The sequence below is a fragment of the Chelonia mydas genome, chromosome 11, assembly GCF_015237465.2.
Source record: "Chelonia mydas isolate rCheMyd1 chromosome 11, rCheMyd1.pri.v2, whole genome shotgun sequence".
Taxonomy (NCBI): domain Eukaryota; kingdom Metazoa; phylum Chordata; order Testudines; family Cheloniidae; genus Chelonia; species Chelonia mydas.
Window position 1 is genome coordinate 40,649,805 of NC_051251.2, and position 27,782 is coordinate 40,677,586.

General features: G+C 40.7%; 1 protein-coding gene across 6 annotated transcripts in view; it reads left to right on the forward strand.

Annotated features, from left to right (window-relative positions):
- The window catches only part of RAPGEF4 (Rap guanine nucleotide exchange factor 4), a 223,193-nt gene that overhangs the window by 102,229 nt on the left and 93,182 nt on the right, over positions 1-27,782 (forward strand). For all 6 annotated transcript variants that reach the window (XM_043525449.1, XM_037912838.2, XM_037912835.2 and 3 more), the window contains 2 exons: positions 22,279-22,351; positions 23,680-23,744. In XM_043525449.1, the coding sequence (XP_043381384.1) occupies positions 22,294-22,351; positions 23,680-23,744 (123 nt within the window). In that variant the 5' untranslated portion in view covers positions 22,279-22,293. The remainder of the gene's footprint in view (positions 1-22,278; positions 22,352-23,679; positions 23,745-27,782) is intronic.

Here is a 27,782-nt window from a genome sequence, read left to right on the forward strand (position 1 = left end):
AACCTTTCTTTGAGGCCATTTCATAATTACACTTGAGGCTTGGTGGATAATGCTTCTTTCTCACATGCAACTCATCTGATTCCTCTTGTGCCTCATAATGCACACAAAGCATAGACTCTCTTGTAGCTTGACTCATGCTGTCGTTTATTTACTGCAAATTCTATACAAAGACTTTCTTTGAACAGCGAGTGGATACTTGATACAAAATCTGTTAACTTGCTCTATCAGTCGTGAGTCACTACCGGGAGGTAAGCTAATAAAAAATAAATTGGCATTTTGTTCATTTGAAATTGAGCCACCATTTAGATCAAGAAGCATTCTGATATTGTATTATCATTGGCTTCCTCTTATACTGTCTTCCAGAAAGAAGAAAATTCTCATCCCAATGTATCAATATACTTGCTAGAAGTATTAATAATATTGTAATTTCTTTTTGCTGTCAGTTACTTTAAAGAAAGTATGTATGAAATTACTTGACTGAGAAGCACTATATATCTTGGAGATTACATCCATGAGTGTATAAGAATGTCCACTTATATGTTTTATTACAGCAATAACAGACAACAGAAGACTATGCTCTTGACCCAGAACTCTATACCTCAGGTGCCCAATCCCTTCAGGAACCCGAGAAATGTGACTGTAGGACAATAGTACCTAGTGACAAGTGCCTTATTGCTGCTCTAAAATGGATCCTGGATATAAAAAAGAAAAAAGGACGAATGAAGACTATAAAAATAAGTTAAAAGTCTCTGTGCAGAGAGTCAAGTTCAGGAGATTCTAGCCAGTCAGGTACAGCGCTATAACTGCATGGGTAAAACTCATCATAGTCACCTAGATCACTCTAATTCCTAATGCTAATTTATAATAAAATATATAGACCCAGTCTCCAAGTCCATGTAAGTTGCAATTAGTGTAAAACCAAAAGTGGGAGAGAAGGAGGAGAATGATGGCTATCTATCATCTTTACAACCTGCTGATCCTGGGTTGTTGGGCAGTTGAGCCCTTGGTGCAAGCGCAGCTTCAGGGCTGCTCTAAGTTGCACCCAGCTACTCCAAGTTACATCCAGCTGTAAAGATAGCAGTGCTCTGGCTGCTCCAACGGTCCCCAACTAGTTTATCTATACGTGGGCTGTGATAGGGTTAATATAGGGCTAACTAATCCATTTCTGTGCCACTAGAGGACTTCTCTATACAATGGAATCTCAGCTAGCCAATAAGGTCAGCTTCAAGTCTGAAGCATCACAGATGTAATGAATTTGGATCTGGCCCTGTAATTTTTTTGTACTGACATGCATAGGTCCTGAGTTTTCTTTTTTCTCGGAAGTGCTCCCCACCTGCTCCACCACAAGGCCCTGCCCCACTCTGTCCCTCCCCTGAGGCCCCGCCCTCACTCCACCTATTGCCACCCTGTTCCAACTCCTCCCCAAGGCCCTGCCCACCTGCTGTTCTCCGCCCTTCTCCAAGCACCTCCCCCAAACAGCTGTGGCTGGTGGGTGCTGAGCACCCACTATTTTTTTTTCTGGGGGTGCCCCAGCCCCGGAGCACCCATGGAGTCGGCATCTATGCTAACATGTATTTATTCATAGATTCTAAGGCCAGAAGAGTCTATCGTGATCACCTAGTCTGACCTCCTGTTTTGCACAGACCATAGAACTTCTCCAAAATAATTCCTAGGGCAGATATTTTAAAACAACATTCTATCTTGATTTAAAAATGGTCAGTGATGCGAATCTGTTACAACACTAAGTAAACTGTTCCAGTGGTTAATTACTCTTACTCTTTTAGGGGAAAAAAAAAGTATGCCTTATTTACAGTCTGAATTTTTCTAGCTTCAACTTCCAGCCATTGGATCATGTTATACCTTTCTCTGCTAGACTGACGAGCCCATTATTAGATATTCCTCCTAGTACTTATAAATTGTGATCTAGTCACTCCTTAACTTTCTTTTTGTTAAGTTAGACTCGAGGAGCTCAATTTATTTATCATTATAAGGCATGTTTTCTAATCCTTTAATCATTCTTGTGGCTCTTCCCTGAACCCTCTCCAATTTATTAATATCCTCCTCGAATTGTGAGCACTGGAACTGAACACAGTATTCCAACTGTGGTCACACCAGTGCCAAATATAGAAATAAAATAACCTCTCTGTTCCTACTTGAGATTCCTCTGTTTATGCATTCTAGGATTGCATTAGCTCTTTTGGCCACAGTGTTATCTACCATGACACCCAAATCTTTGTCAGGGTCACTGCTTCCCAGAATAGAGGCCCCATCCTGTAAGTTTGGCCTACATTCTTTGTTCCCATGTGTATAAATTTACATTTAGCTGCGTTAAAATGCATAATGTTTGCTTGTGCCCAGTGTATCAAGTGATATAGATCATTCTGAATCAGTGACCTGTCCTCTTCATTATTTACCACTCACCAATTTTGGTGTCATCTGCAGACTTTATTGTTGATTATTTTATGGTGTGTTTATTGTTTTGTTTTTTTTCTTGAAAAGCATCACTTTTTGAAAATGTCTTTATTTGCTAGGACAATAATTAGTCTGAATGTGTGGAACACAGAGTGTACATCAAGAAAGGATCTCCTGGTAGCAAAAATATAGGCACTAAGTCATTGTCTTAAGAATTCCGTGATATCATTAGAAATTGTTCTGATAGACAAATTCAGCTCTGGATTGAAATTTCTCCAAAGTATGATTATATTTGGTTAGGGGGCTGTGGTGGAGACCATTATACAAAGAGGGGACTGTGATGAAGTTTGGGTCCAAATCAGAACTTGCTCAAAGTTCAGGAGAGTTGGGATTTAATATTTTGGTTGAGGCCCATCTGTCGTTTATAAGGTATAGATTCAGGTTTTAAAATACAGAGAAGTGCACTAATCTAGGTAGGTAAACACCACTGCCGTTAGAGCCAGAAGGTGCAAGCATCATTAGTGTCTTTGTAATTTAAAAACTCTCTACCGAGAATCTAAGTGAACAGTTCATAATTACATTCGGTAGTGGTAGTGGTGGTGTGGAGTAAAAGCTCATTGAGGCAAAGGAGTGATGTGACCTATCCAAGGGTCAGACACTGAGTCTGTAGCCAAGGAAGGACTAGAACTCAGGATTTCCTGAACCTGAAGCTCATAAGTCTTCCTCTAGGAATATACGGTGTGTCTTCATTAAATACAAGGAAGGTCTTGTGATTAAGGAACTGAACTGGGGCTCAGGCAATCACGGTTTAATTCCTGGCTCTACTACTCTGTGACTTTTGGCAAGTCACTAAGGTCAATGGGCTAGGTTTTCAAATGTATTTAGGCAGCTAACAATGCAGATAGGTGCCTATGGGATTTTCAAAAGCACCGTGGCATCTAGTTCCACTGAGATCAGGAAAGTGCTTTGGAAAGCGGCCACTGATTCTGGATGCCCAACTTGATACACTCGGGGGCCTATTTTCCAAAGGTGCTGAGCATCCACAGCTTCAGCAAAAGTCAGTGGGAGCTTCAGATGCTCAGTATATTGCAGATAGGGTAACCGATATTTAAGGTGTCCCAAATCAGTGGCCACGTTCAAAAATTTCATTCCTAATTTTTCTCTGTTTCAGTTCCTCATCTGTAATGTGATTGTAATACTCTCCTACCTCATGGGGATGTTCTGAGGATAAATTCATTAAGTTCCTTTTGAAGATGCAGTTCTACAGTGTTGCCTGCAATAAATCGAACTAATTTGTATTAAAAAAATCCCTACTTATTGTTTCTCTTTCTCTAACCTCTGTCTTCTTGCCTCTGAGTTCCTCAGGGGGGAAATTTCTCTTCTTGTCTAGAAAGCACCCAGCATATTGTGGGCATGATCATAACATAAATGATCATTAATGTTCAGATACTATGGTCATCGGGGCCATATAAGTTCCTACATATGTAGGCTGAATGGATGTTATCTGGAACTCTTTGTCCGAGAAATTAACAGGAAAAGAAATGGAAAATATTTCCCATCCTAATATATCACTGCAAAATCAGAACTTCATTTTGCTTATTGTACCTGCCTCAAAAGGGTCTTATGAGGATGGATTAGTTCATCTTCATAATGTTCTTTTGAAAGTGAAAACAAGCAATATACACCCTAAGTATCATACCCATATTGGTGTGTTAATCTTATTGAAACAATATGAAATAAATATGTACTATGCTACTGGTTTTTTCCAACCTCCTGTCTCCAAAAGCTCTTAGTTTCCTTTCTGTGTATACAGTAAAGTAGTGTGTGCACCCAGTGCTGCTGTTTCCTATATATAAATATTGTTACTGCTTGGCTAATCAAAGTTCAGCATCCTAGGGGTATTCCAGTTGTGAGTAGAAATTGATGATGGAGTCTGGTATTTTCTTTGGTGCAGTCTTGTTTATTTACAAGGAAAGTAAAAGTCCTGCTTCTCCAAACATAGGAGGAACCAAAGACCAAAAAAGTAGTTTCTTGGTTTACAGGCCGTACCTTCTTTTCAGCAAGCATCCCCAGACCAGAATCTCTCTCTAGATTTCTCTCAGGGTCACATCGTGCTTACAGGCTTCTTCTGGGATTTCTTCTTTCTCTCTCTCACTGTAGTTCTGTGTTCCACTTTCTCTCACACATACACCCCATTCTCCCAAACTGTACTCAGCAAAACACACACTGCCCACATAGTCCAAAACTTCTGGGTCTGTTCACATAACCCTTTTGTCCTAAGTGGGGATGGTGATAAATTTATCCACACAGTTACATGAATTAAAGGGTGCATTCACCCCCATAAATCTCAGCGAGGCTTTAACTCAACCCATAACAAGGTTTTCACCAGCTCATGACAGTATCATCTCTTTAATGCTTTTCTTCCAGAGGGTTTGGAATAAGAACTGTCAGGGTTCATGTGACACAGGTGACCGGCCTTCTCGGGCCGCCTACTGAGGCATGTAGATTTTCCTAGTTTCCTATCATTCTGTAAAAGAAAAAAGATTCTGCGTAGATATGTTTTAGCAGAACATACAAATAAAACGGAGCAACAAACAACTGAATTGACTGGGCTAATGATACCATTTTAATTAGAAAATGAGTGATTACTGTATGTGTTGTTGGCTGTGAGGAAGATAATTTAGGTCACAACCTAGCTCCCATTGATGTCAATAGCAAAAGTCCCATTGACTTCAGTAGTGCAGAATTAAGACTTTAATGTGTGATTAAAATGATTTTCTGCCATGTGATGCATAGATGCTGTACCCCCATTACTCATCCGGGCCTCTGCTCTGGGTTTCTGGGGGTTTTATTACATCAGTCTGGACTTAAGAAGCTCAGCCCGTGGCTGAGCCCCAGATAGTCCATCCCTCTCTGCGTTTGTCAATAAACACAAATGAACATCACACAGATAGATTGGTGGATTGGAGTGACAAGAGACCTCTTTCCTCAGAGGGCTTCCTGTAAAGCAGTGGGCCCTATCTAGGCTCATAGGCTAGTGTCAAAGAATAGTCCCATCATAAGTGGATCCACAGCAGGTCCTCCCTCCCTTCAAGGATGGGTTGCCGGGCAGCGGGCAGCTGAGGAGCCCTTGCCTTTAGCCAGGCCTTGCTCCTGGAATTGAGGCCTGGGAGATCTGCTCTCCTCAGTTGTCTACTACCAGCTGAGCTCCTCTCTCCAATTCTGACATCTCCTACAGGTGCAGTGGGGAGGGCCACTTGAGCCCATGTTAGCTCATTAAGCCTGTGTTGCCCAAGATGGGGTTTGTATACCCCTCACAGTGCCCAGAAGAAATGTGTGTTTGCTCTAGAAGAGCAAACTCAGAAGCTCAAAATAGGAGTTTCATTTCCTAGCCATCTGTTTGTCTAATTTAGTATTTATCAACATTTTTTAATCAAGCACAATTTTGAAATATACGTTGAAGTGACTCTTAGAATAGCAAACCAAAACCATTAATGCAAACAAGTTCCATAGACAGCATCTTCCAACTAGCTACCTAAAACTGACTCCCACCTGATAGCATAAGCACCCCAGTATTGGCCTATCAGACCCTAGATTTTGGGTCAGGTGGTAGGGCATTCTTCCTGGAGCACCCCCAGCTTTGACACCTGATTCCCTTATTGTTAAGCCAAGCCTGCTACTTGGTGTGGAGTTCTCTCACCAAATTGATTTGCATAGCTACTACTTTGTCATCATGCATCCAGTACACTATCTAGTGATAATGGCCAGGCAAGGTGGCCTGTGAGTGATTCTTTATCTATCTTAGAGTTTTATACTGTCATTGCCACTGTTGTGTCTGAGCTCCTTCTATGTAAATTCATTGGAAACAGCAAAGCCCCTAGCTGACTTTGTGTAGTCTCTGACACTTCTACCTTTTGAGGATCAAAACTCTGCTTGGTGTAGGACTCGTTTTCTTTTAAAATTCCTTTTTTTGGGGGGGCATAAGGGTAGAGGGGTTGGCAGTGTTGTGAGTGTCGTTCATATGGTGGGAAGGCTTTTTCAAAGAGGAAGGTTTTGCAGCATTTCTTACAGATGGTTAGATTCCAGTTTCACCTGATCTCCTCTGGAAGATTGTTCCATAGCTGGATCCCCCTTACTGAGAATGCTTTATGCCTACCTTTCATTGTGGGTTTTGTTGTTCACTTTATTTTAAAACAAAAACAAAAATTTCACATTGACCTCAGTCATCTATGCAACCTTGTGTTCTTATAGCTGTCACCTTTGCCTTCCTCCTAACTCCACCAATTGTGTTACACCCTCACCTTCTGCATCTTGTCCCTAATTACACTGTCAGCTTTTGCAGGCGGGGCCAGCCCTTTATTCTTTATGTAGAGCACAGCACAGTGGGGCCCCCGATTCTGTTTTTGGGTTCCAGTTGCTTCTGTTGGGTGAAAGGACAGGTTTTATGTCACACTCTCTTTTCCTTTTGTTCCTTGGAGAAAAAAAGCAACAGTGAAATATTCAGTATATGCACCCTGAGATGTGGTTAGAGCATGTTTTACAAATCAGTATCAAATGAGGTTCTTCTCTTTATCCTAAACTATTTTGTGAATTGTTCCCAGTTTTTCCTATTTCTCTTGTTGGTTGTTTTTATGCCACATTTGGATTCTGATTTAATTTCTTTTTGCTGCTGTTTTTTTCCTTAAGAAACCTACAGTACTTCCTCATTACTGTGACCATCTGCATATCACTAAATTGCGTTCTGGTCTTAACCATGACAGATCATAGTGAGAATGAAGGCTGATTACAAGAAAGGAAAATGGAATGACCATTTTGTGATTATATAATGCGCTATGAAAGGAAAAACCCATTAAAAGAAAGAACACAGTACTACAGTACAGACCCATTTATGCGCAGATGTCGGGAGTTAAGCCATCACGACCGCGTGTTAACGGACCGCGGGTTAAGAGGGCCATGCTGAAAAAAGTGTTGATGATTCAGTTAGAAAAAAACGCCATTAGTTACTGCTGTTTCTGGCTCGCATTTTTTTCCTTTCTTGTGAAGTCTGTCATTCACCGCAGATGAATGATTTCAATATTTTCCGCATTTTGCTCCTTCATAAATCTTATAACAGTTTCTACAGCACTAAGGGCTTCTGTGGGCGAAATTTTGACCTTTTTCAGCAACATCCTCGCCATCACTTTCACGGTCCAACGTATCCTCACAGCCTGTTAATATTTCTTCCTCGGACAGAAATTCTGAAGTCGGGCAATCTTCATCCATCTCCAGCCACTTGGCAATGATTTCCGGCGATGTATCCAAACTAAAATCTTTTATCATTTGAAAGAGAAGTTTACCTTTATCCTCTTTTGTCTGTGTGCGTGTTTGTAGGACATCTTCTTCTGAAAATCCTTCAAAGTCTGGCTCTGAATCAGTGCCACTGCTGGAGTTTTCCGAGTCTGAGCTGTCTTTGACAGAAAAGGCATCACCGAGAGCCTTCATCCAGCCGTTTTCAATGGACTTTTGTTTTACTCTGTCCCAAGCTTTTTTAACTAACTAAATCATTTCCTTCATGTTTAACTGTTTCAGGAATTCAGAAATGCCTGAAGATGTGCATGACACGATCGCTGAAATCAGCTCCCGTCGATAATTCTTTTTAAAATTCTGAATAATGCCCTGGTCTAAAGGTTGAATTTTTGATGTTGTGTTGAATGGGAGGTATAGCACTCGAATTTTTCCATCGCTCAATACCAGTGATTCGGCTGGAGGATGGGCTGGACAATTGTCAAGTAGCAAAAGTGCTTTGGCTTCGAGTTTCTTCGACCACAGATGCTTACGAACAGCTGGAACAAAGCTGTTGTGGAACCAGTCATCGAAGATGTGTCTCGTTATCCAAGCATTTTTGCTGTTAGCATATATTACTGGCAGTTTGGCTCTATTGAGGTGATTAAAGCAGCAAGGTTATGAAAGCGGCCAGTGAGAAGAGGGGCAAGCTTATGAGCTGCCCATCTTATTACTACAAAAAAAAAAGAGTCACATGATCTTTTATCTTTTTAAATCCAGCTGTTTTCTGTGTCTCGTAATTAAAGGCTAACGTCTTATCAGGTAGCAGTTTTGCAAATAAAGCTGTTTCATCATAATTATAAAGTTGTTCTTTGTGGTAGACTTCATTTTGTAAAATAGATTTTAACTTGGCAGGAAACGCATTCACGGCCGATTCATTGGCTGATCGGCTTTCTCCAGAAATCGATACCTGCGCTATGCCATGATGCTTTTTAAAACGACTTATAAACCCCTTGCTGGCTTGGAATGATTCATCCCCCATTAAATTTCCAAATTTTGTTGTTTGGGCTTAGCAGCACTCCTTTCAGCCTTTCCTGAGCAAACCCCGTGCGCATGGCTTTGTCTACTGTGGGTTTTGCTGAATAGCGCACATGTTTTTGCTTGAGCCCCGTGGCAGAATCAATATTTTGTACAAAGCCAGTCAGTTTAGATTCATTTTTTTAGTCATCCTCAGAGAGTAGATTCGGCAGTCCCAATATCTTTTGAAACTTTGGCCTGGGTTTCTCCGCTATTTACTCGATCTATTGCAGCTAGCTTTTCTTCTACAGTGTAGGAATGCTGACGCTTGCCCTCTGCCATTATATTAGGCCTACCGTTAAAATTTTCTAATGTAGTATATATATTACTATATAACTACTATATATTATATATCTCTCTAGCGTGACAATGACTAAGCGTGCATGATACATCTTTACCAATATCAGTAAAGATGTACAAAACGTTTCCACTCCGCACTTCCTGTTGATTTCTATGTCAGTGAGTTAGTGAGCAAATCTGTAGCACTACATAGCAAGTTCCTGTACCGCATGTTAACGAGTCTCGCATGTTAAATAGGTAGCACTGGGAGGCATGGCACTACTGCGTGTTAAGCAGATTCGCGTGTAAACGGGTCGGTAGTGTACTTAATTCGGAATTCTTGCCCGCACTGGAATACCAACCCTTGCTACATCCATGTTCAAAATCTCTCAACATGTCAATTTTAGCTATGCTAGCCAAATGCTTTCAATCAGTGTTGTAGCTGGCATGGGTTGATGCTCTTGGCCAAACTACCCTACAAAAACTGACCAAAGTAATTCTTGAAATACATTTCAATTGTGTTTGATCCATCCCATTAAAATAGGACAATTTATTATCGATAGGTTAAATAGGTTCTGGTGAATGTTATGTTATTTTTTTATATAGCATCTTCTCAAGCCCTCAAAACTGATACTTTTTTTCAGATTTCTCTTGAAGATCTGAACTCCTACTATATTTCTAAAAAAATCCCCTGTGCCCGGCATCCTTTGCCCCATATATTGCATTATCACTTTGCCTTAGAACTTGATGTTTTGCAATGATGACACATTGTAAAATCATACATAATACACTGTAAATATATAGATTAAGCCAGTGATGGGAGAACTTTCAGAGGTTTTGAGCAGTATCTTATTGGACGTTTATCTGGACCTATAGAAACCTCCCATCTGGCCTCAAAGCCATCTCACACATAGCCAGTCTTAACAGGCCTGGGTTCGTCCTACTTGTCTGGTTCCTTGATTCACTCTCTCGTGTGTGAGGGGCACCAGTAAACATCCTTTCCCCAGTAGCACCATTAGGGGTAGATGGCAGGCCTGTTCCTCTATTTGGCATATTTGTAGGTCATCTCTCCCTTTTCCCTGTCTCTCTTCCCGTGTTCCGTGAATTCCATTCACTCTCCATGGTGTTTCAGTTTTTCTCTCCTTCAGCCACCTGTGATGTCTACTTCTGGGGAACCCAATTCCTTTCAGTCTGCTTATCTTAGGGTTTTCCATAGCGTCCATCACCACAGGATGTTGATTCTTTCCATGTAAATTAGGTATGCATGGCAAGGCCCCTACCTGATTCCATGTGTTTCTGCTCATCTCCCTTCTCTAGTAAAAGAGGCTCTGCTTAAGTTATACATTTTTTGCCTTTCCACAGCTTGCCTCAGTGGGTTTTCCCTCCTTCTTCCCAGTCTCCGAGACCTGCTTTCTTTCATTGCACCCTTTTATGATGGGGGCTGAAAATGCTATTGGGGCTGGGGAGAAACATGTGAAGCTGCCTACAGAGAAAAACACTTCAGGTAGGCTGAGAGCCTGCGTCTAGTCATGCTGTTTCGAGCTGCACAGCAGTAGTGAGTGCAACAGCTTTAGGAGCTCAAATGGATAACTACAGTATAAATTAAATGTTTTCAGGCTGAGGAAGTTGCCTGGGTGGACTTGAGACAGAGGTCAAAAACTTGGGACTGCCCCATCCAAATCAGTACGGTTGGCAGTTACTGTGTAGGTTACAACACAATTTGGCTCTATTCATATGTTACAGTTTAGCTGCAACCAGATTTAACCACCATTGTTAATGTTGGTTGCTTTGTAGTGTATAATGATAATACTTAGCATCTATTTACTCATTTACGTTTCTAGATTTTGAAGCCTTGAGGCCCAATACTGACAGGGCTGTATTACAAACAAACACATTAGAAGAAACTGCACTTCAGACTGCTCTCATAGGAGGATTCAAGCATGGTTTATCAGCATGGCTTCTAACTATGAATGCAGATGGTACAACCATGCTAGGGCTTAACCGTGGTAGAAAATAGTTTAAATATGGTTGCAACTTGTGAGCACTATTGTGGAAACACTCTGAGTGGCACTAATTACCCTGCAACCTATATAATGTTTGAGCATGGTGGGCTCTGAGTCACATGAACTGGGAAGTTAACTTCAGTGATGCTATAATAGTGACTGTGTTTTTGGTGTGGGGCCCAAGCATTTCAGGATCCTCTTAAATAATACTTAAAAGATTTTTTTGAGTTGTTTGTCAGTGTCACACTGTTCTCCATGCACTGGGCAGATCAAGGCATACACGCACAAATTGCAATATAATTGTACAGTTTGTACTCAAGTGTTTGGTTTTTTTGCTTTGATTTTCCTATAGCATGTTGGGGTTTTGCAACGACATTGAGAGATATGCATAAACTGCTATTAAAGCTACTCATGTTATAATTAAAGTAATATTTTTAAAAAATCATTCAAGAAAAGATAATTCAGTGATCTGCCCTCGGAGGAAAACACATTTATATTTGCTTACTTGCACTTACCAAATAAACTCATTTTTGTTAGACATAATTGTCGCAGAAATTAGCTTCTCATTGTGGGATTACCTATCAAAAGAACTGATTTGATGATATAAGGACTTCAGATGGCAAATGGTTTTTATGAGAGGTAAAAACTCAAGGTGAAGTCTTGTCCTATTGAACTCATCATGGGGTTTGCCATTGATTTCAATGATGATAGGATTTAACGCACCAGTTTTCTTTCAGCTGAAAACAAGCTTGTTGAGGAACATTTCCCTGTTTGAGAGTTGTAAATACGAACACCAATATTACACATCAGCTCACTCAGTTGATCTCTAGGGCTCTCGTGAGACCCCATGCACCATTTAAGTCCTACTGAAGTCCTATTTTTAGGATTTAAGTGCTACATAGACCTTGTGCTGACTCTATAGAAGTTCACTCTATAAGAGCACAACTTATACCTTCCACTTCAGCATGACTTTCACTGGATACTTTTAATTACCTCTCACTTTTGTTCAGACCAGCCCTCTTTTTCATAACTCTCAAGCCCAGGCCTATTAAACATGTATATTGTCCTAACACATTTGGAAGAGAACATTGTCGTCATGGAACAAGAGTTTGGTTCAGAGAATGTTACGAACCTCTGCAATACACATTATTACCTTTTTTACATGCTACGCATGTGAGGAGAGCAGAAACAGTTGGGCACATTACAATAATAATACTTGCAATGCTTTCAGAATGCTTTCCAAACAAAATGCCCCTGTTAGGTATGTCGATGAGTGCTTTTCCACCCCCTTTTATACATGTGGGGCAAATAGAGGCAGAGGTGTTAAGTGACTTGTTAAGGAATAGGGATGGAGTCAGTGTCACAATGAGATATAGGTTATGTAATGTACCTTGGGCATGATGATTGTTAAGGTTGGATGAAGAGTTAAGTCTCTTTACTGTGCTGTAGCGGTTATATTTTAAATAGTCATGTGACCAAACTATGGTCATTCTTCCAAAAATTGGCATAAGTCAACACAGTATGCTCACATAGACGGCAAATCAGCTGCTGTCTTTTATTTCCCCAGCAGCTGGTACCAATATACACTTGGGGAGCCGGGACGGGGGGGGGGACATAGTCGGGCTACTCAGTCTTAGTCTACCTTAGTCAACATTACTACTATTGAAAAAAGAGCAATACAAATTTTTCTTGCATAACTATATCCATGCCACTGGGATCTTGAAGTGGACCAGATCCTATACTCCATTGCTCTCTTGATGGATACAGAAGAGCATGAACATTAATTGAGAGTAGGATTTACCCAACAACTGTTATGAAATATAACAACAATATCATATTTACTATATTTATATTACCATCGTACCTAGGAGCACCAGGTAGGATAGGGCTCCATCATGCTAGCCACGGTACATGTACACACACATAGTGCCTGATCTAAATCTAAGATTGCAAATGCCATATAGCTGTAGAGGAGACAGGATATGATCAAATATATATAATTTTGAAATTTGAAAATACATACTTGATTTTTTAAATTGTGTATTTTCACATAATGCCAGCTGTATGCCCATCTGTTCTTCATCTTATCCATAATTAAGGGGCTGATTTCTTATAGGTGTCTCAGCAGAAGAGCAATATGGAGGAGGAGTAGATAGAGGGGCAGATCCTCAGGTGATGTAAATTGCCACAGGCCCATTGAAGTCAGTAGGCCTGTGACACATTACACCAGCTGAGGATCTGCTCCAGGAAGGGCCAAATGGATCAGTTCAGGGAGGGGCCCTGTGTGTTAGACAGTGTAGTGTAGAAGGCAGCCCATAGATGTTTGTCAGGACCTGACAAATGCCAACCGCATCTAGTGGCACCTGTAGCCATATGCACGTTAAGTATGGTGTGTACCATTGGCAGTGGTGAGGAGGAGCGGCGCTGGTTGTCCCACGTTCAGGTTTGGCCCTGCTGGCCCTCCATCATGGCCAGTGTTGGCAGAGCCAAAGCTAAGTGAGTGGTGAGCTCACATTTGGAGGGGCTGGCAAATCCAAGTGGCACTGCAACTGCTGTGCACTAGATTGCAGCACCACTCACTCGGTTTTCACCCCGCTGCGTATAATGCTGGAGAGCCGTTGGGGCCAAACCTGAGTGGCAGTGGGGCAGCCAATGCTGTTCCTCCTTGCCACTGCCATGGAGCCAGCTTCTACAACATTGCCTCCTCCTCCCCCCTTGGAGGCTTACCCAACCTCTCCCCTCCTTCCAGCAGCCCGTGACACTGCTCCTGGGCAGGCTGGGCAGAAAAGCGGGGGTGGGGAGTGGGGCAGGCACTGGGGCCAGCAGCTGCAGCAGAGATAGCTCCACGGGATTGGCAGTGCGTACCATGTGAAAAATTTCTAGGGGTGCCCCTGGCCTCATCCACCTATTTGTTAGCTTCTCACAAGAGTCTCTGCACCTTCTTACAGGCTACCCAGCCACATCAAACTGACCTGTAAGACCACTTCTTCAGTACTCTCTCTCATCATTAAAGAAAAAGGAAAAAGGAACTGCACCTACCTAATGTCAAAAAGAACTCTTTTATATCCAACAGATTGAGGAAATTGTTCCAGAATAGCTCCCCCCTGTGAGAATTGGACCCTGGCAATATTGTCAGACTTGGCGAGATCTAAGGTGTTCTGCTGAGTTAGTGCTGTGCATGGGACTGAAAGGATGACCATTGTCAGAAAAACGATTATGTTAAAACAGCACTTTCCGACTCAATAGTTCTGCTCTGTGTGTGTTTTCAAGTCATATCTGTTGATTTCACCGTTAAAAACATAGTTTTACAATTGTTAGCACTCAAGAACAGCTTGAAGAGGGAGATAGATACTGTTCTGCTGCATGCATCATTCAGAACATTTCCAGCCAGGCTGTGATTTGCAGAATCTTTACAAGTGAAAATAGAAGAGGCAGAAAGAACACAGCTTGATTTTCAGATACTGGGTTAAGATTGCAGCCAGGGCACTTAGAGAAATCATCATCTGATTTGTCTATTGAACAAATTCAGTATGAAGATCATTGAGAGAGAATATATATGGAATCCCATAATGTTCTTTTTATAGGTACTTTCTACTTGAACTGTACTTTAAAGATATTTAGTTGTAACTTACTGAATATAAGTAAACTATTTATGCCACAATTTCAGAAGTGTAGTGAAAGAATACATGATGTAAATGGGTCATTTGTTTTCCTTTATATATTTTTTTCTGCCCTCATTTGAGCATGCACAATCCCCCTCAAATTCATTTACTGAGTGGATTCCTCTAGGAAACAGAATTAAACATGCTGAGTTTAGAACCAGAGAGCCACATGATGTCATTTCTATTATTTAAATTAGATGGAGCAGAGTAGAGCTGAGTAATTTGTTTAATCATTGCTCATGCATTAATTTCCTGGGAGCTGATTTTTTACAGTGCACTTTTATCTAGAATTTATATCTCTTAGCCACGTCTCTTATTTGGCATGATTTCAATGATCTGGGCACATTTTTCTTCTTGACTTAAACCCAAGGATCAAGCAAATTGTGATCAAGCAAATTCTGCACACAAAGGTTTTCAAGCACAGTAAATTGATTTAAGGAGGAATGTGGCAGAAAAAAATGTGTCCCCAAGACACAGAAGTGAAATAAAAGCTAAAGCGAATTTGATTAGAACCAAGCTGAAAACATTTTGGAAAGTGGTAAATAAACAAGGAAAAATGTGCAAGATTTACTTTGTGTATACATGGTGCAATATGTACTGGGTTAATTCTGGGATCAGAAGTCAACTGACTTTTGGCCTTGAGGTTTTGTGAGTAGCACTGACATATTTAGAGAACATTTGAATAGAAAAATGTCTGTTTTGTACTTGTCCAATAAAACATTTTAGTATCACTTTTTATTCATTCTCTTTCTGCACTTCAGGAAAAATATATTTATCTTTACTTGTTGCCTTATTATTTTCATTTAATTTAGTCTCCATTTTCCTTTCTAATTTTTTAAAATTATTTTAGAAAATACTTGAATTTCATTATATTGGCTGCATGGTAGATATGCTAGTATTTAGGAATATATAGTATATTTTAAAACACTGTCCAACACAAATCATGTATGTATGTAGTTTATGTACCTAGCTTCCTTTTGTACTGACATAAAAATACTTCTGATTATCCCATAGTACAGTGTATCCGCTCCATAACTCGTGACTAAACATTGAGTACTTTGATATGCAGTGTGGTGACAGAATAATGTGAAATACTTATTATATCTTATTTTATTACCATCCAATAGCTGCTTTGTATTTGTGAACAACGTTCAAACTATTTTCATTAGGTTCTCTTGACTGTAGGTCACATGGATACTACCGGAAGATGGAATTTTTATCGGCCAATTGGATTCTGTTATGATGTGTGCTGTTTAATAGATGTCTATAAGTAATGGAATGACACAGATTAATCCTCCCCTTTGGAGATATGAGAAAAATTAAATTCAGACAGATATTTTTCAAAAGCACATTTTAGAGTGAAATCCACACAAGAATCCCTATTTATTTCTTACATGCCTGGGTTACTTCCTTTGCCACTGCCTTGAAGCCCCATTTAAGGGAGCATCAAGCGTGTGGTGTGAACAATTTTTTGTGCTGGAATCAATTTTGCTGTAAAGATCAATTTTAAAATAAAGTCTAAATTCCTTAATCAGTAGGTGAAGTTTTGGACCGTTGATGCTGAGGAACCCGAGTTGCTTCACTTCCTGAAAGTTTGCCCTTATCTGAATAGTTTTTTCAGGTGCTTATCACCACTCCAATTTAGATTGGGTTAACATCTGAATCAGTCATGGCAGTAGTAGTAGTGATATTATTGCAACCTCAGTCAAGGATTTACTTTCCAATAATAAATAGCCTTTGGGCAAGTCCTTTTTATGCCATTCAATTAAGTGGCATTGACTTGCAGTGTGGGTTTTTTTTTTTTCTTTTCTATTTGAGCTTGCACTTACACTTACTAATTACCTTAATATACTGAGCAGGCAATATTTTAAATCGGAATCATGCCAGTGAGTTTTCTGCAAGTCTCAGAACATAATATTGTACAAATGTGAATGTGTCATACGGTTTTTCTTTAGGAACATGCATTGTATAGAAAGTGAGAAAATGCCTAATGTTCCTGCATGGCTTTATCAGAATCTGCTGATGAATGCAATGTTATCATAGAATATGCAGAAATGTTAGGCCATTTATCCAAGACTGAGGTCTGCCTTTAGTCCAGTGAAGAGTGACCTTCGGAACACAAAGAATACTAGCCATATGGTAAAAGTTTGTTTTTGAAAAGAATGATCTGTGCTTGGTGTTATAGTAAGAAGGGGGACTTAATGCATCTCGTTTGGCTATTCTCCATCATTCAGGATAGTTTTGGAGAAAATTCAGGTCCTGTATGAACACAGGAAGTAGCAACGTACCATATAAGCCTGAATTGTTTGTTTTACATGATACGAGCAGTATGACCAAAGCTCAGAAAAAGCAGTTTTTGAGGACATCGGTACTGATCAAATATTTATTGTATTAAAAAAATAGACTCAGGCTAGATTTTTGAATATGATCGGGCCCGTTTGTGCCATTCAGGAACCAGATTGTGCTTGAAAATTGCCAACGGAGAATTCCCCTGATGGAAAGGAGCTCCCACTGACATAAAGCTGGTGGAGCCAGTTCCACCAACTCCAGTATAGAGCTCCACTCCGCTGAGACCAATTGCTAGAGGGCTCCAGTCGGGGCAGCACTGGCATAGATTGACCCGCCACGTCAAGGAATTTTAACCAGCTCCTGTTGCTCACCTGTATGGAGCCTGAATATAGCTGACTAATATAAAGTAATGAGTAAATCTGGAGAAGATTTCAAAGACTAAGAAAGATACTTAGTTGAGGATTTGATCTTTCGTTTCTGAACCTGTGGACTGGGTTGCACATGCACATGCGCACACACACACACACCAGCCCCCCAACCACCCCATTTTTGAACAGTTGCTTCTCTGCTGCATCCTCCCCTTGCCAGAGCTGGCCAGCAGAGAAGCAAATGGGGCAGGAAGGACCTTGGAGGTTTGGGATTAATGGGAAATACCTTGTCTAAACTCCACAGATCTTCAGCCAGGCAGACAGAGCAACTCTCCCTCCCTGGCCAATTCGCTACCTATTGGCTTCTATCCAATACCTGAACTCTGTATTTTTCGCCTTTTGTCAATCCAAGGAGCAGTAATAGTTCCTGTTTTGCTGCATAATGTGTGGCTCATACTGGAATGAGGAACATACCAGGTAGGGTGATTGTTCCCCAATTCCATCCTTTCCCCTGTGATGTATGCTCCTCTTTGTTGATTAGAGCTGAGCTTCTTCATAGTTCTTGTGGAACAGACAGAGGCAACTATGTGCAGCAGAATTTGCCATCAGCATGACCCCTGTTCGCAGGACTTTTGTGGCTCTGCTTCCCTTTACATATTATAAAGCAATGGGGAGAGGGAGCAAATAGAGGATCTTTTACTTAGACACGTTGTTAAATATCAAATGATTTTATTTGTAGTTTTTGTACTAGTTTGCTTGTAGTTTGCTTATCATGCGTCCTTTCCATTCTTTGGCTTCAGAGGTTTGCAACAGAAAAGGGAAGGGAGTGGGTGCTAATTTAGCACATTTTGTCCTCCAGGCATCCCCAAATAATTCACAATCACTGTCCTTCCAAATAGCATTGAATGAGCTTGCAAAGAATTTATGTTGGCACTAAAAATAAACAAACCTCTTTTTAAAAGCTGTTATGTAAGAGTCTTTGCCAAATTATGTTAATGCTGTGGAAGGAAATCTAGTTATAATGAAAACATAATTTGAAACCAGCAGCCAAGTAGCACTGAACACGATCCAACTAACAGTGTGTGTGGGATGCTCTGAAAAGCATGGCTTGTGTGTGTCTTTAAAAACTGTAAGCATGTGAAAATTCACTAGCATCATACCCCCCGACCTCCCATTCTGAAGAATATGTTGTCCTCCTTAGTTTTCCCATAATGTTTGCATTTTAAAACTCTCCTTTGCTTAAGGAGATAAAAGTGTCAAGTTTAATTTTCTCTACGGCATGGACATTATGGAAGTGCTGTAAGAAACCTGAAAGAAAAAACAGTGTCTTTATTATTGATGCTAATCTGCAGGGTCCTGAATTGCACAGAAAATGCAGGGAGGGTCTAATCTATAAACTGTTCCATCATGGAGTTTGTAAATTCGTAGATTTAGAAAGTGTAATGAAGACACGATGAATAGGTCACTAAGTGTAGCTTGAAAACCTGCTGTCATGTTGGTTTTACAGATTTTCAAGGCTCCTAGTAATAAGCAGGCTGCTGGTGATTTGAAAGCTACTGTTGCCTTTTGTAAGACACTTTTTCTTAGGGCTTGTACCACAAACGGAATGCATTCTAAAAAATCTTCTGTAAATATTTGGTTCTTTTAATCTGCGGGATCATTGCAAATGTTCCCAAGCAGGGCACTTTTGTTTATCGCATTTTCTTTTTATTTACAGACATGGCAGTTACAAGCTAGGTCTTGCATTGAATATTGTATTTTCCTCATTATCTCGGCTTTGAAAAATGGCATGCTTGGGACTCCATTACTCTCCCTGATATTGTGAATCTTTACGCAGCCTATCCTTAGCAAACACGCTTCCTCAGCATGGGATAATCTAACCTCTCTGTGAGTAAATGTCCTTTGGCATTAATTTTGACTGAGGGAAGGCTCCTTTTTAGTTACATTGAGTCATATTCACCCAAAGCCAATACAAAGTGGCATGAATTGCACCTCCTTGTGGCAGCCTGCACCCCAGGTGGGAGGATTATTCTGACAGGAAAGCACTGATGATCCTGATGCCTGCCTTCTCTCAAGCTGTCTGCTGTAGGGGGGGAGGGCAGCTTTAGTTTCTACTCAGGCCCCTAACGTTGTTTAGAGTACAGATTTCTAAGGGGAGGCAGTGAATCAGTGCCTCCCCCGTAATGTTGACTTTACTGCATTGCTGTACTATTCCCCTGAGCAGGCCCACCCCAGTGCAATGGGAGGGTCTTCTAGTGGCATAAATCCGACTATCTGCCTTTCAAGCTTTGTGTCTTGTTTGCTGTGGCTTCCTCTGGAACACTGGGCTGCATGTGGCTATGGCTGCACATAAGCAAGGAAGACAGTGAATGATTTTCCAAAGTTTAAGCATTGTGAACCCAAATAATTAAGCAAATAATATCAGAGCTGAGCTGAAATATTGGACCTCTTATGCTGCTAGAGACCATCTATGAAGTTTAGGGGTGCTTAGAACTGGGGTTGTGTTTTAAATAATGGTAGGTTTCTATAGCACAGAAAGCCACATGGGATTCCAGCAGCCCTAACATATCAGCTCACTGTGGTGTTGGGTATCACTGGTTGCTTGTGTGTGATTATATCTCTCCCTTTGTGGCTGACCCTAGCAATTATAAAGGCTAGTTACATACCACAGCAAAGAGTTCTCAACAGAAGTGTAAAACTTGCACTTTTGGTGCTGAAGGTTGACTGCCCGCTGACAGCATTAGTGTCTGTGTGTATGTGGCTGTGGTTCATTAAGAGTTCTCTAGGTATTTTTCACTGAGTTAGTCCCAAATCATTTTTGGAAATGACGTATATTACCTGTTTGCTTTCATAAGCAGGGTAAGTCAGGAAGCATATTAAAGAATTAGCCAGAGAACAAACTACAGTGCTGCAGTTGACAAGGAACATGATGTGATGGTGAGAAATGCACATTTTTTAAAAACTAAGGGCAAAATTCTCTTCTCTGCTGCTCTCTGTGGGTCTCTTAGTGTTGTCATTGGAAGTTTCATACACAGGACGAGCTGAATGTGGCATGCAGAATAGATCCACAACGTGGAAGAGAGGAGAATTTTGTAAGGGTTAACGCCCCAGGAATACTTAGTTATGATTGCAAATATTTTGCTTCTCATAGTTTGTAAGGTGGCTTATGGGTGAGGTTTAAATGATATATTACTAAGCTTTTAGTGTGTAATAATTTGTCTAAAAATAGGGTTGGGTTATTAAGATGAATATACCAGTTTGTAGCTTTTGTTACCGTTTAGAATACAAGGCATTCATTCTTTTAGTGCCAGAACTAACTGCATTTTTATGTACAATTCCACACAGAAGAAATTTTGAAAAAGTAATTCAGGCATCCATTAAAATCCAGCAGACAGCATATTTAAAGCAAATACATCAAGCCAGTCCCACAGGGCAAAGAATAAGCCTTTTTAATTAAAATTGTATTATGAGATAAGTTTTGTGGTTCAGTTGTTAATGTATACTTAGTTGACATCAACATGCATTTAAACTAGTTATTTTGTTCAAATTCAACTCAGTGCATACATAGCCAGGCTAAAAGATACATCCTACCCTATTAATTAGTGTTAGTATTCCCTTGGGTACAAGCTGATTGCCTGCCCATTCCAAAACTTTACCCTTAAGCATGACAGCACTATATGATTGAAAACAAAACTGCCTGTATGTATTCCCTATGGTTTTGTATTAAATAGGACAATTTTTCCCATAGTATTATTTCCCAGGTTAGTGGGGAGTTACTTAAATCCCAGACAGCAAGTTACATAAGCTTTGAGTGCTACTGATCATGTCTACACTGTATTAGTATTCACTGAAGAACAATATAAATTACTGTATACCAGTTATGATTGTATAGCTTACAGTGATGTAGTGGGCACTATTTTCATCAATCCAAAGTTCAGACTGTTACTGCAGTTTAAATATTGAAACAGTGTATTAATGTGTTTACTATGCTTTTTGTGGTTTTGGAATCTGCTGTTTATTTAATGGAATGGAATAATTAATTCAGAATTATCACCCTCAATTTACAGTTTGTTGGGACCTATATTTTATACTGTGTCTAGCCTAAAAACTGTAGGCAAGATAATAATATGCAGTACAAAAATTCTTACTGATGTACACTATATTAATTCTTCACACAATGCACAGGCACCCTGTGGAACTCATTGTGATGGGATGTTGTGAAGTCAAAAGTATAACTGAGTTCAAAAAAGAATTAGATAGGTTCATGGAGAATAAGTCTATTGTTGGCTATCAGCCAAGATGGTCAGGGACACAACCCTGTGCTCTGGACGTCTCTAAACATCTGACTGCTACAAGTTGAGACTGGATGACAGGGGTGGATCACTCTATATAGTGCCCTTTTCTGTTCGCTCCCTCTGAATGATCTGGCACTGGCCATGGCAGGAAGACAAGATACTGGGTTAGATGGACCATTGGTCTGACCCAGTATAGCCATTCTTATGATATTTTCTTAATTAGTGGCCTTCCCTTCTCCCTCTAAGATAAAACAGCTTGTTAAATTTGGTTTAATTTCAAGCAAGCCTTACAAAAAGGTGCATAAACACTCATGTGTCACACTTCTGTGTACTATATTAACTTATCCTGGAAATCATATATTCTGGGTGGGTCAGGAAGGGAGGTGAGTGGAAATGCATTATGACTTTTGATGAAGCCAGTGCAATGAACACAGATCAAAAGAGCAAGCACTTGTTTTAAACGATAAAGCGTTTATTATAGCTTTAAGATAGGGCATTTCTCACTGGCCATTAATATACAGCTCAGGTGCATGTGAAGCACAAGAGAGCAGACCTCATGAATGCAAACATCACATCACCCAACGAATGGAATGTATATCTGTATCTTATTGAATTTTTCACTGTTTTTCAGAAATATCGACAGTATATGTCAGGACTTCTGGCTCCTCCTTATGGTGTTATGGAAACTGGCTCTAACAATGACAGTAAGTAAAAATATATATGTATTTGAAAATCAGTTTTAAAAAAGTCCCTCCTCTTTAAATATTGGAGTTTTGTTCTCTTTAAGCATTGCAATGCATGATCTTTTTTTAGTGTGGGCAAGAAGCGGTGTCAGTGTCCGTAAAAAAAAAAAAAAAAAAAAAAAAAAAAAAGGTGATGGTGTGCCCCAGCTTTCTTTCTTTTACCTACCCATTTTTCAGCCGATGGCAGTGAGAAGTGGGGGATAGCCTGGCACAATTACCTACTACACACCAGTCAATTTGAGGACTGCATTCAGTTTTTGTATTAAGTGCTGAGGGCAATATTTCCAAACATGTGTGCCTATCTAGGTACCTAAATTCACACTTAGATATCTAAATTGAAATCATAGAATCATAGACTTTAAGGTCAGAAGGGACCATTTTGATCGTCTAGTCTGACCTCCTGCACAACGCAGGCCACAGAATCTCGCCCACCAATTCTTGTAACAAACACCTAACTTATGTCTGAACTACTGAAGTCCTCAAATTGTGGTTTAAAGACTTCAAGGTGCAGAGAATCCTCCAGCAAGTGACCCGTGCCCCACGCTGCAGAGGAAGGCGAAAACCCCCCAGGGCCTCTGCCAATCTGCCCTGGGGGAAAATTCCTTCCCGACCCCAAATATGGCAATCAGCTGAACCCTGAGCATGTGGGAAATGAAGTCTTTGGGAGCTGTAGATGCTCAGCACTTCTGAAAATCAAGAACGTTTATTTAGGTGCCTGAATATGGATGTAGGATGTCTAACTTTAGTTGCTCAAATCTGCTAATGTTGTCCAGTACATTTATACATTTGGTATATTTGTTGTATCTGCAGTGCTCATTGCTGCGTTCCATGGGATTCATATGATGTCTTAACACAGAACATTTTTCTAAAGAAACACATACCAATATGTTATGTTTTATAGAAAAATTGGTTGTTATGGGCCGTGCTATTTTTTTTTATAAATATTAAAACACAGTTTTATGTGAGTTTTTTATGTGTGCCCAGCCAAATGCCCATGTACAGTCTTGAAATCTTAAAATTGGAGGAGGCCTGCTTAACCTGCTGATACACGTAGGATTTACACATTTTTTATTCTTAATGGGCATTTCATCTTTACAGCCTTCGTATGCAGGTAGGAAGTACATTTTTCATTTCAAACTTACTCTAACTTACTAAATCTCATAAGTAAATGCACATGTACTCAAACTGCTAAGACCCTTCTAATTTTTTTATTACTTTCATGAATGGCAGCTTTAGTATTTAGAGAATGCACAATATGCTGTATTGATGTATTTCCTGTTTTCTTTTAGGGATGCCTGACAAGGAGAATATGTCTAGCAATACTCTTTGTCCAGTATCTAAAAACTGTAATAAGGTAAATCACACATCATTCTTCACTACTTTGAAAATAAAAAAGAATAAATATAGCATTAAATTGGAAAAACAGCAAAACAATTAAAAGGGATGGGGGGAAGGTCCCAGTCCTGCAAAGGCTTAGAACACATATGTAACTATTGCACGTGGAAAATCCCACGCTATAAGTGGGCTTTAGTCTTTGCAGGATCAAAGAGCAGTGGCTGAACTTTTCTCTCTCTCTCATTCCTGGTCCAGGACCAGGACAGGAAAAAAAAAAGTCTGTTATCTCAAATATCTTCAGCTACTGTTGAAGTTGGTGACAGCTGGTGCCTGGATAGAACTTCACATCTGGGGCTCATCTCTATAATAAAGTCACAGGGATGAAAGTGTGAGGGTGAAATGCATCCCTGTGAAGCAGGCCAGTGCAAGCCAAGATACCATTAGAGTCCTAATTCAGACCTGTTTTGAGGATTTAAGTGGGTCTTACATAATGCATAGCCTTTGTACTGTCCCCTTGCACAGGGCTGCATTTTACCTTATCTGCACAGAATAGCTGTAATCCCAATTCCCTTTCAGAAAGTGCTTCTCTGCCTTCATACTAACCAACTGGAACACACGTACGATAATTTATGAGTAATGCTGTCTGGGTTTAAAATAACCACAATAGCAGGAAGAAATAATAGTATCAGGGTCTGTTCCTGCTGTGGCCTGGGTGGGAGAGTTACAGGGATATTTAATGTTGCTTGGATGTTTTTCTTTCTGGACATAGTAGTTTAAAATGATTCATTTACTTTGTATTTAAAAAAAATTAAAGAATTTTTAAGTGGACATTGGAAACCTCTCGACAGCAGATAAAGCAAAAGAATACTTTAGTCCATTTCATTCATGTGAATATAACTAATTCAAAAAGAACAGGAGTACTTGTGGCACCTTAGAGACTAACAAATTTATCTGAGCATAAGCTTTCGTGGGCTACAGCCCACTTCATCGGATGCATGCAGTGGAAGATACAGTAGGACGATTTTATTTACACAGAGAATATGAAACAATGGGTGTTACCATACACCCTATAACGAGAGTGATCAGTTAAGGTGAGCTATTACCAGCAGGAGAGAAAAAAAAAATCTTGGTAATCAAGATGGGTCATTTCCAGCAGTTGACAAGAACATGTGAGGAACAGTAGGGGGAAAAAATAAACATGGGAAAATAGTTTTACTTTGTGTAATGACCCATCCACTCCCAGTCTTTATTCAAGCCTTATTTAATGGTGTCCAGTTTGCAAATTAATTCCAATTCAGCAGTCTCTCGTTGGAGTCTGGTTTTGAAGTTTTTTTTGTTGTAATATTGCGACTTTTAGGTCTGTAATCGAGTGACCAGAGAGATTGAAGTGTTCTCCGACTGGTTTTTGAATGTTATAATTCTTGACGTCTGATTTGTGTCCATTAATTCTTTTACGTAGAGACTGTCCGGTTTGGCCAATGTACATGGCAGAGGGGCATTGCTGGCACATGTTGGCATGTATCACATTGGTAGATGTGCAGGTGAACGAGCCTCTGATAGTGTGGCTGATGTGATTAGGCCCTATGATGGTGTCCCCTGAATAAATATGTGGACACAGTTGGCAATGGACTTTGTTGCAAGGATAGGTTCCTGGGTTAGTGTTTTTGTTGGGTGGTTGCTGGTGAGTATTTGCTTCAGGTTGTGGGACTGTCTGTAAGCAAGGACTGGCCTGTCTCCCAAGATCTGTGAGACTGATGGGTCATCCTTCAGGATAGGTTGTAGATCCTTGATGATGCATTGGAGAGGTTTTAGTTGGGGGCTGAAGGTGACGGCTAGTGGCGTTCTGTTACTTTCTTTGTTGGGCCTGTCCTGTAGTAGGTGACTTCTGGGTACTCTTCTGGCTCTGTCAATCTGTTTCTTCACTTCAGCAGGTGGGTATTGTAGTTGTAAGAACGCTTGATAGAGATCTTGTAGGTGTTTGTCTCTGTCTGAGGGGTTGGAGCAAATGCGGTTGTATCGTAGAGCTTGGCTGTAGACAATGGATTGTGTGGTGTGGTCTGGATGAAAGCCGGAGGCATGTAGGTAAGTATAGCAGTCAGTAGGTACTATTTCCCCTTGTTTATATTTCCCCCTACTGTTCCTCACACATTCTTGTCAATTGCTGGAAATGGCTCATCTTGATTATCACTACAAAAGGGGTTTTTTTCTCTCCTGCTGGTAATAGCTTACCTTAACTGATCACTCTCATTATAGGGTGTATGGTAACACCCATTGTTTCATGTTCTCTGTGTATATAAAATTGTCCTACTGTACTTTCCACTGTATGCATCCGATGAAGTGAGTTGTAGCCCACGAAAGCTTATGCTCAAATAAATTTGTTAGTCTCTAAGGTGCCACAAGTACTCCTGTTCTTTTTGCGGATACAGACTAACATGGCTGCTACTCTGAAATAATTCAAAAAGGAAAGCATTTGTTCTTACTTGTTCACTTCCACCTCTCCCTGTCTGCCTGTCCCTCTTCCTCAGAGATAGTGACCTTTCTTAATCATGTCTTTTAGCCTTTATTAAGCATACAGACACTACTGCATACGCAGTTCCTTTTTCCGCTCTGTTATTCACTAACAGCATAACACTTCCTGACCCAGCCTTATCCTGCATGAAAATTAACACTTTTCCATGAACTTATTAATAGTAATCCTACGCACTCTGATAGCACCTTCCATTCTAAAAGATTTCTAAAAACATTTATGAATTAAGGTCACAACACCTCTGTGAGGCATGATCCTCTCCATTCTACATATGAGGAAACTCAGGCACAGAGAGGCTAGGTGACATACTTGGGACCACACAGGAAGACGATAGCAGAGTTGAAGCAAAGTAGTAGAGCGGAAGTTCACTTGTGGAATCCCACAAGGATCGATGCTCTCTCCTGTCCTATTCAATGATCTGCATGCAGCCACTAGGTAAATATGTACTCAGGTGCCAGCAATATGCAGATGTCACACAGCTCTACCTATCTTTCACCACATATGGGTGGATGAGATCAGCTCATGGATGAGATGAACTGGCTAAAACTGAACCCAAGCAAGACACAGGTGATGCTGGTGGGCAAAGGAAAGCATTTGGAAGGTTTGCAGCAATGGTGCAATCACTTTTGGTTGAAGGTACACATCCACAATTGGTCGATTCAGTCCATAGTTTAGGAATGCTCCTGGTTTCCTCACTGCTGCTAAGCTTTCACATAGCAGCATCTGTGAGTAATGCTTTCTACTGTCTCCAGTTGGCTAGGAGACACCATCACATTCTGGCAAATGATGACCACACCTTTGTCACCTCATGGCTGGCCTACAGAAATACAATATACCTGAGCATAAAGCCTTCAGCACTATGATGGCCTTCGCTCATGGGGAGCATTGCCTCGTAGTCTGGGCTTAGGCCCTTCAAACTGCAGAGGCGGGGTTTGGTAGGGGAGCCCAGGCCCTCCACTCCACCAGACTCCAGCTCAGGGCCCTGTGAGGCCTATCAAAGATCTGACACCTTGGAAATCTTAAGGCTGCCCTCCCTGAGCCACTTACTGTTATCCCAGAATTGTCCAAAATTCGCCGTCTGTGGCAAGGAGATGTGCCAGGAGGTCAGCTCACCGCTTGGCACCTCTTGTGGCCATGCGTGGTGTGGGGGCTCCTCCTCAGGGTGGCAGCTGTCTCGTCTGGTGGCTTTGCCCTGGGCCAGGTCAGTACTCAGTCTCTCCCCTGCTAGGTTAGTCCATAGACAAAAAAAGGGGAATTTAATGCAAACAAACTGAGTCTATAAGAGAGAGAGGGGAATGCATCCCCTCAGGGAGTATCTGCAGCAGGTAGGGTTGCCAACCCTCCAGGATTAGTCTGCAGTCTCCAGGAATTAAAGATTAATCTTTAATTAAAGATTGTCATGTGATATCTCCAGGAATATATCCAACCAAAAATTGGCAACCCTAGTAGAGTCTCTCTTCCCTCAGGGAGGCACCTTTGGGCAGTTGTTGTAGGGAGAGATCCAGTTTTCCCGTAGCTTTTTTCTCAGGA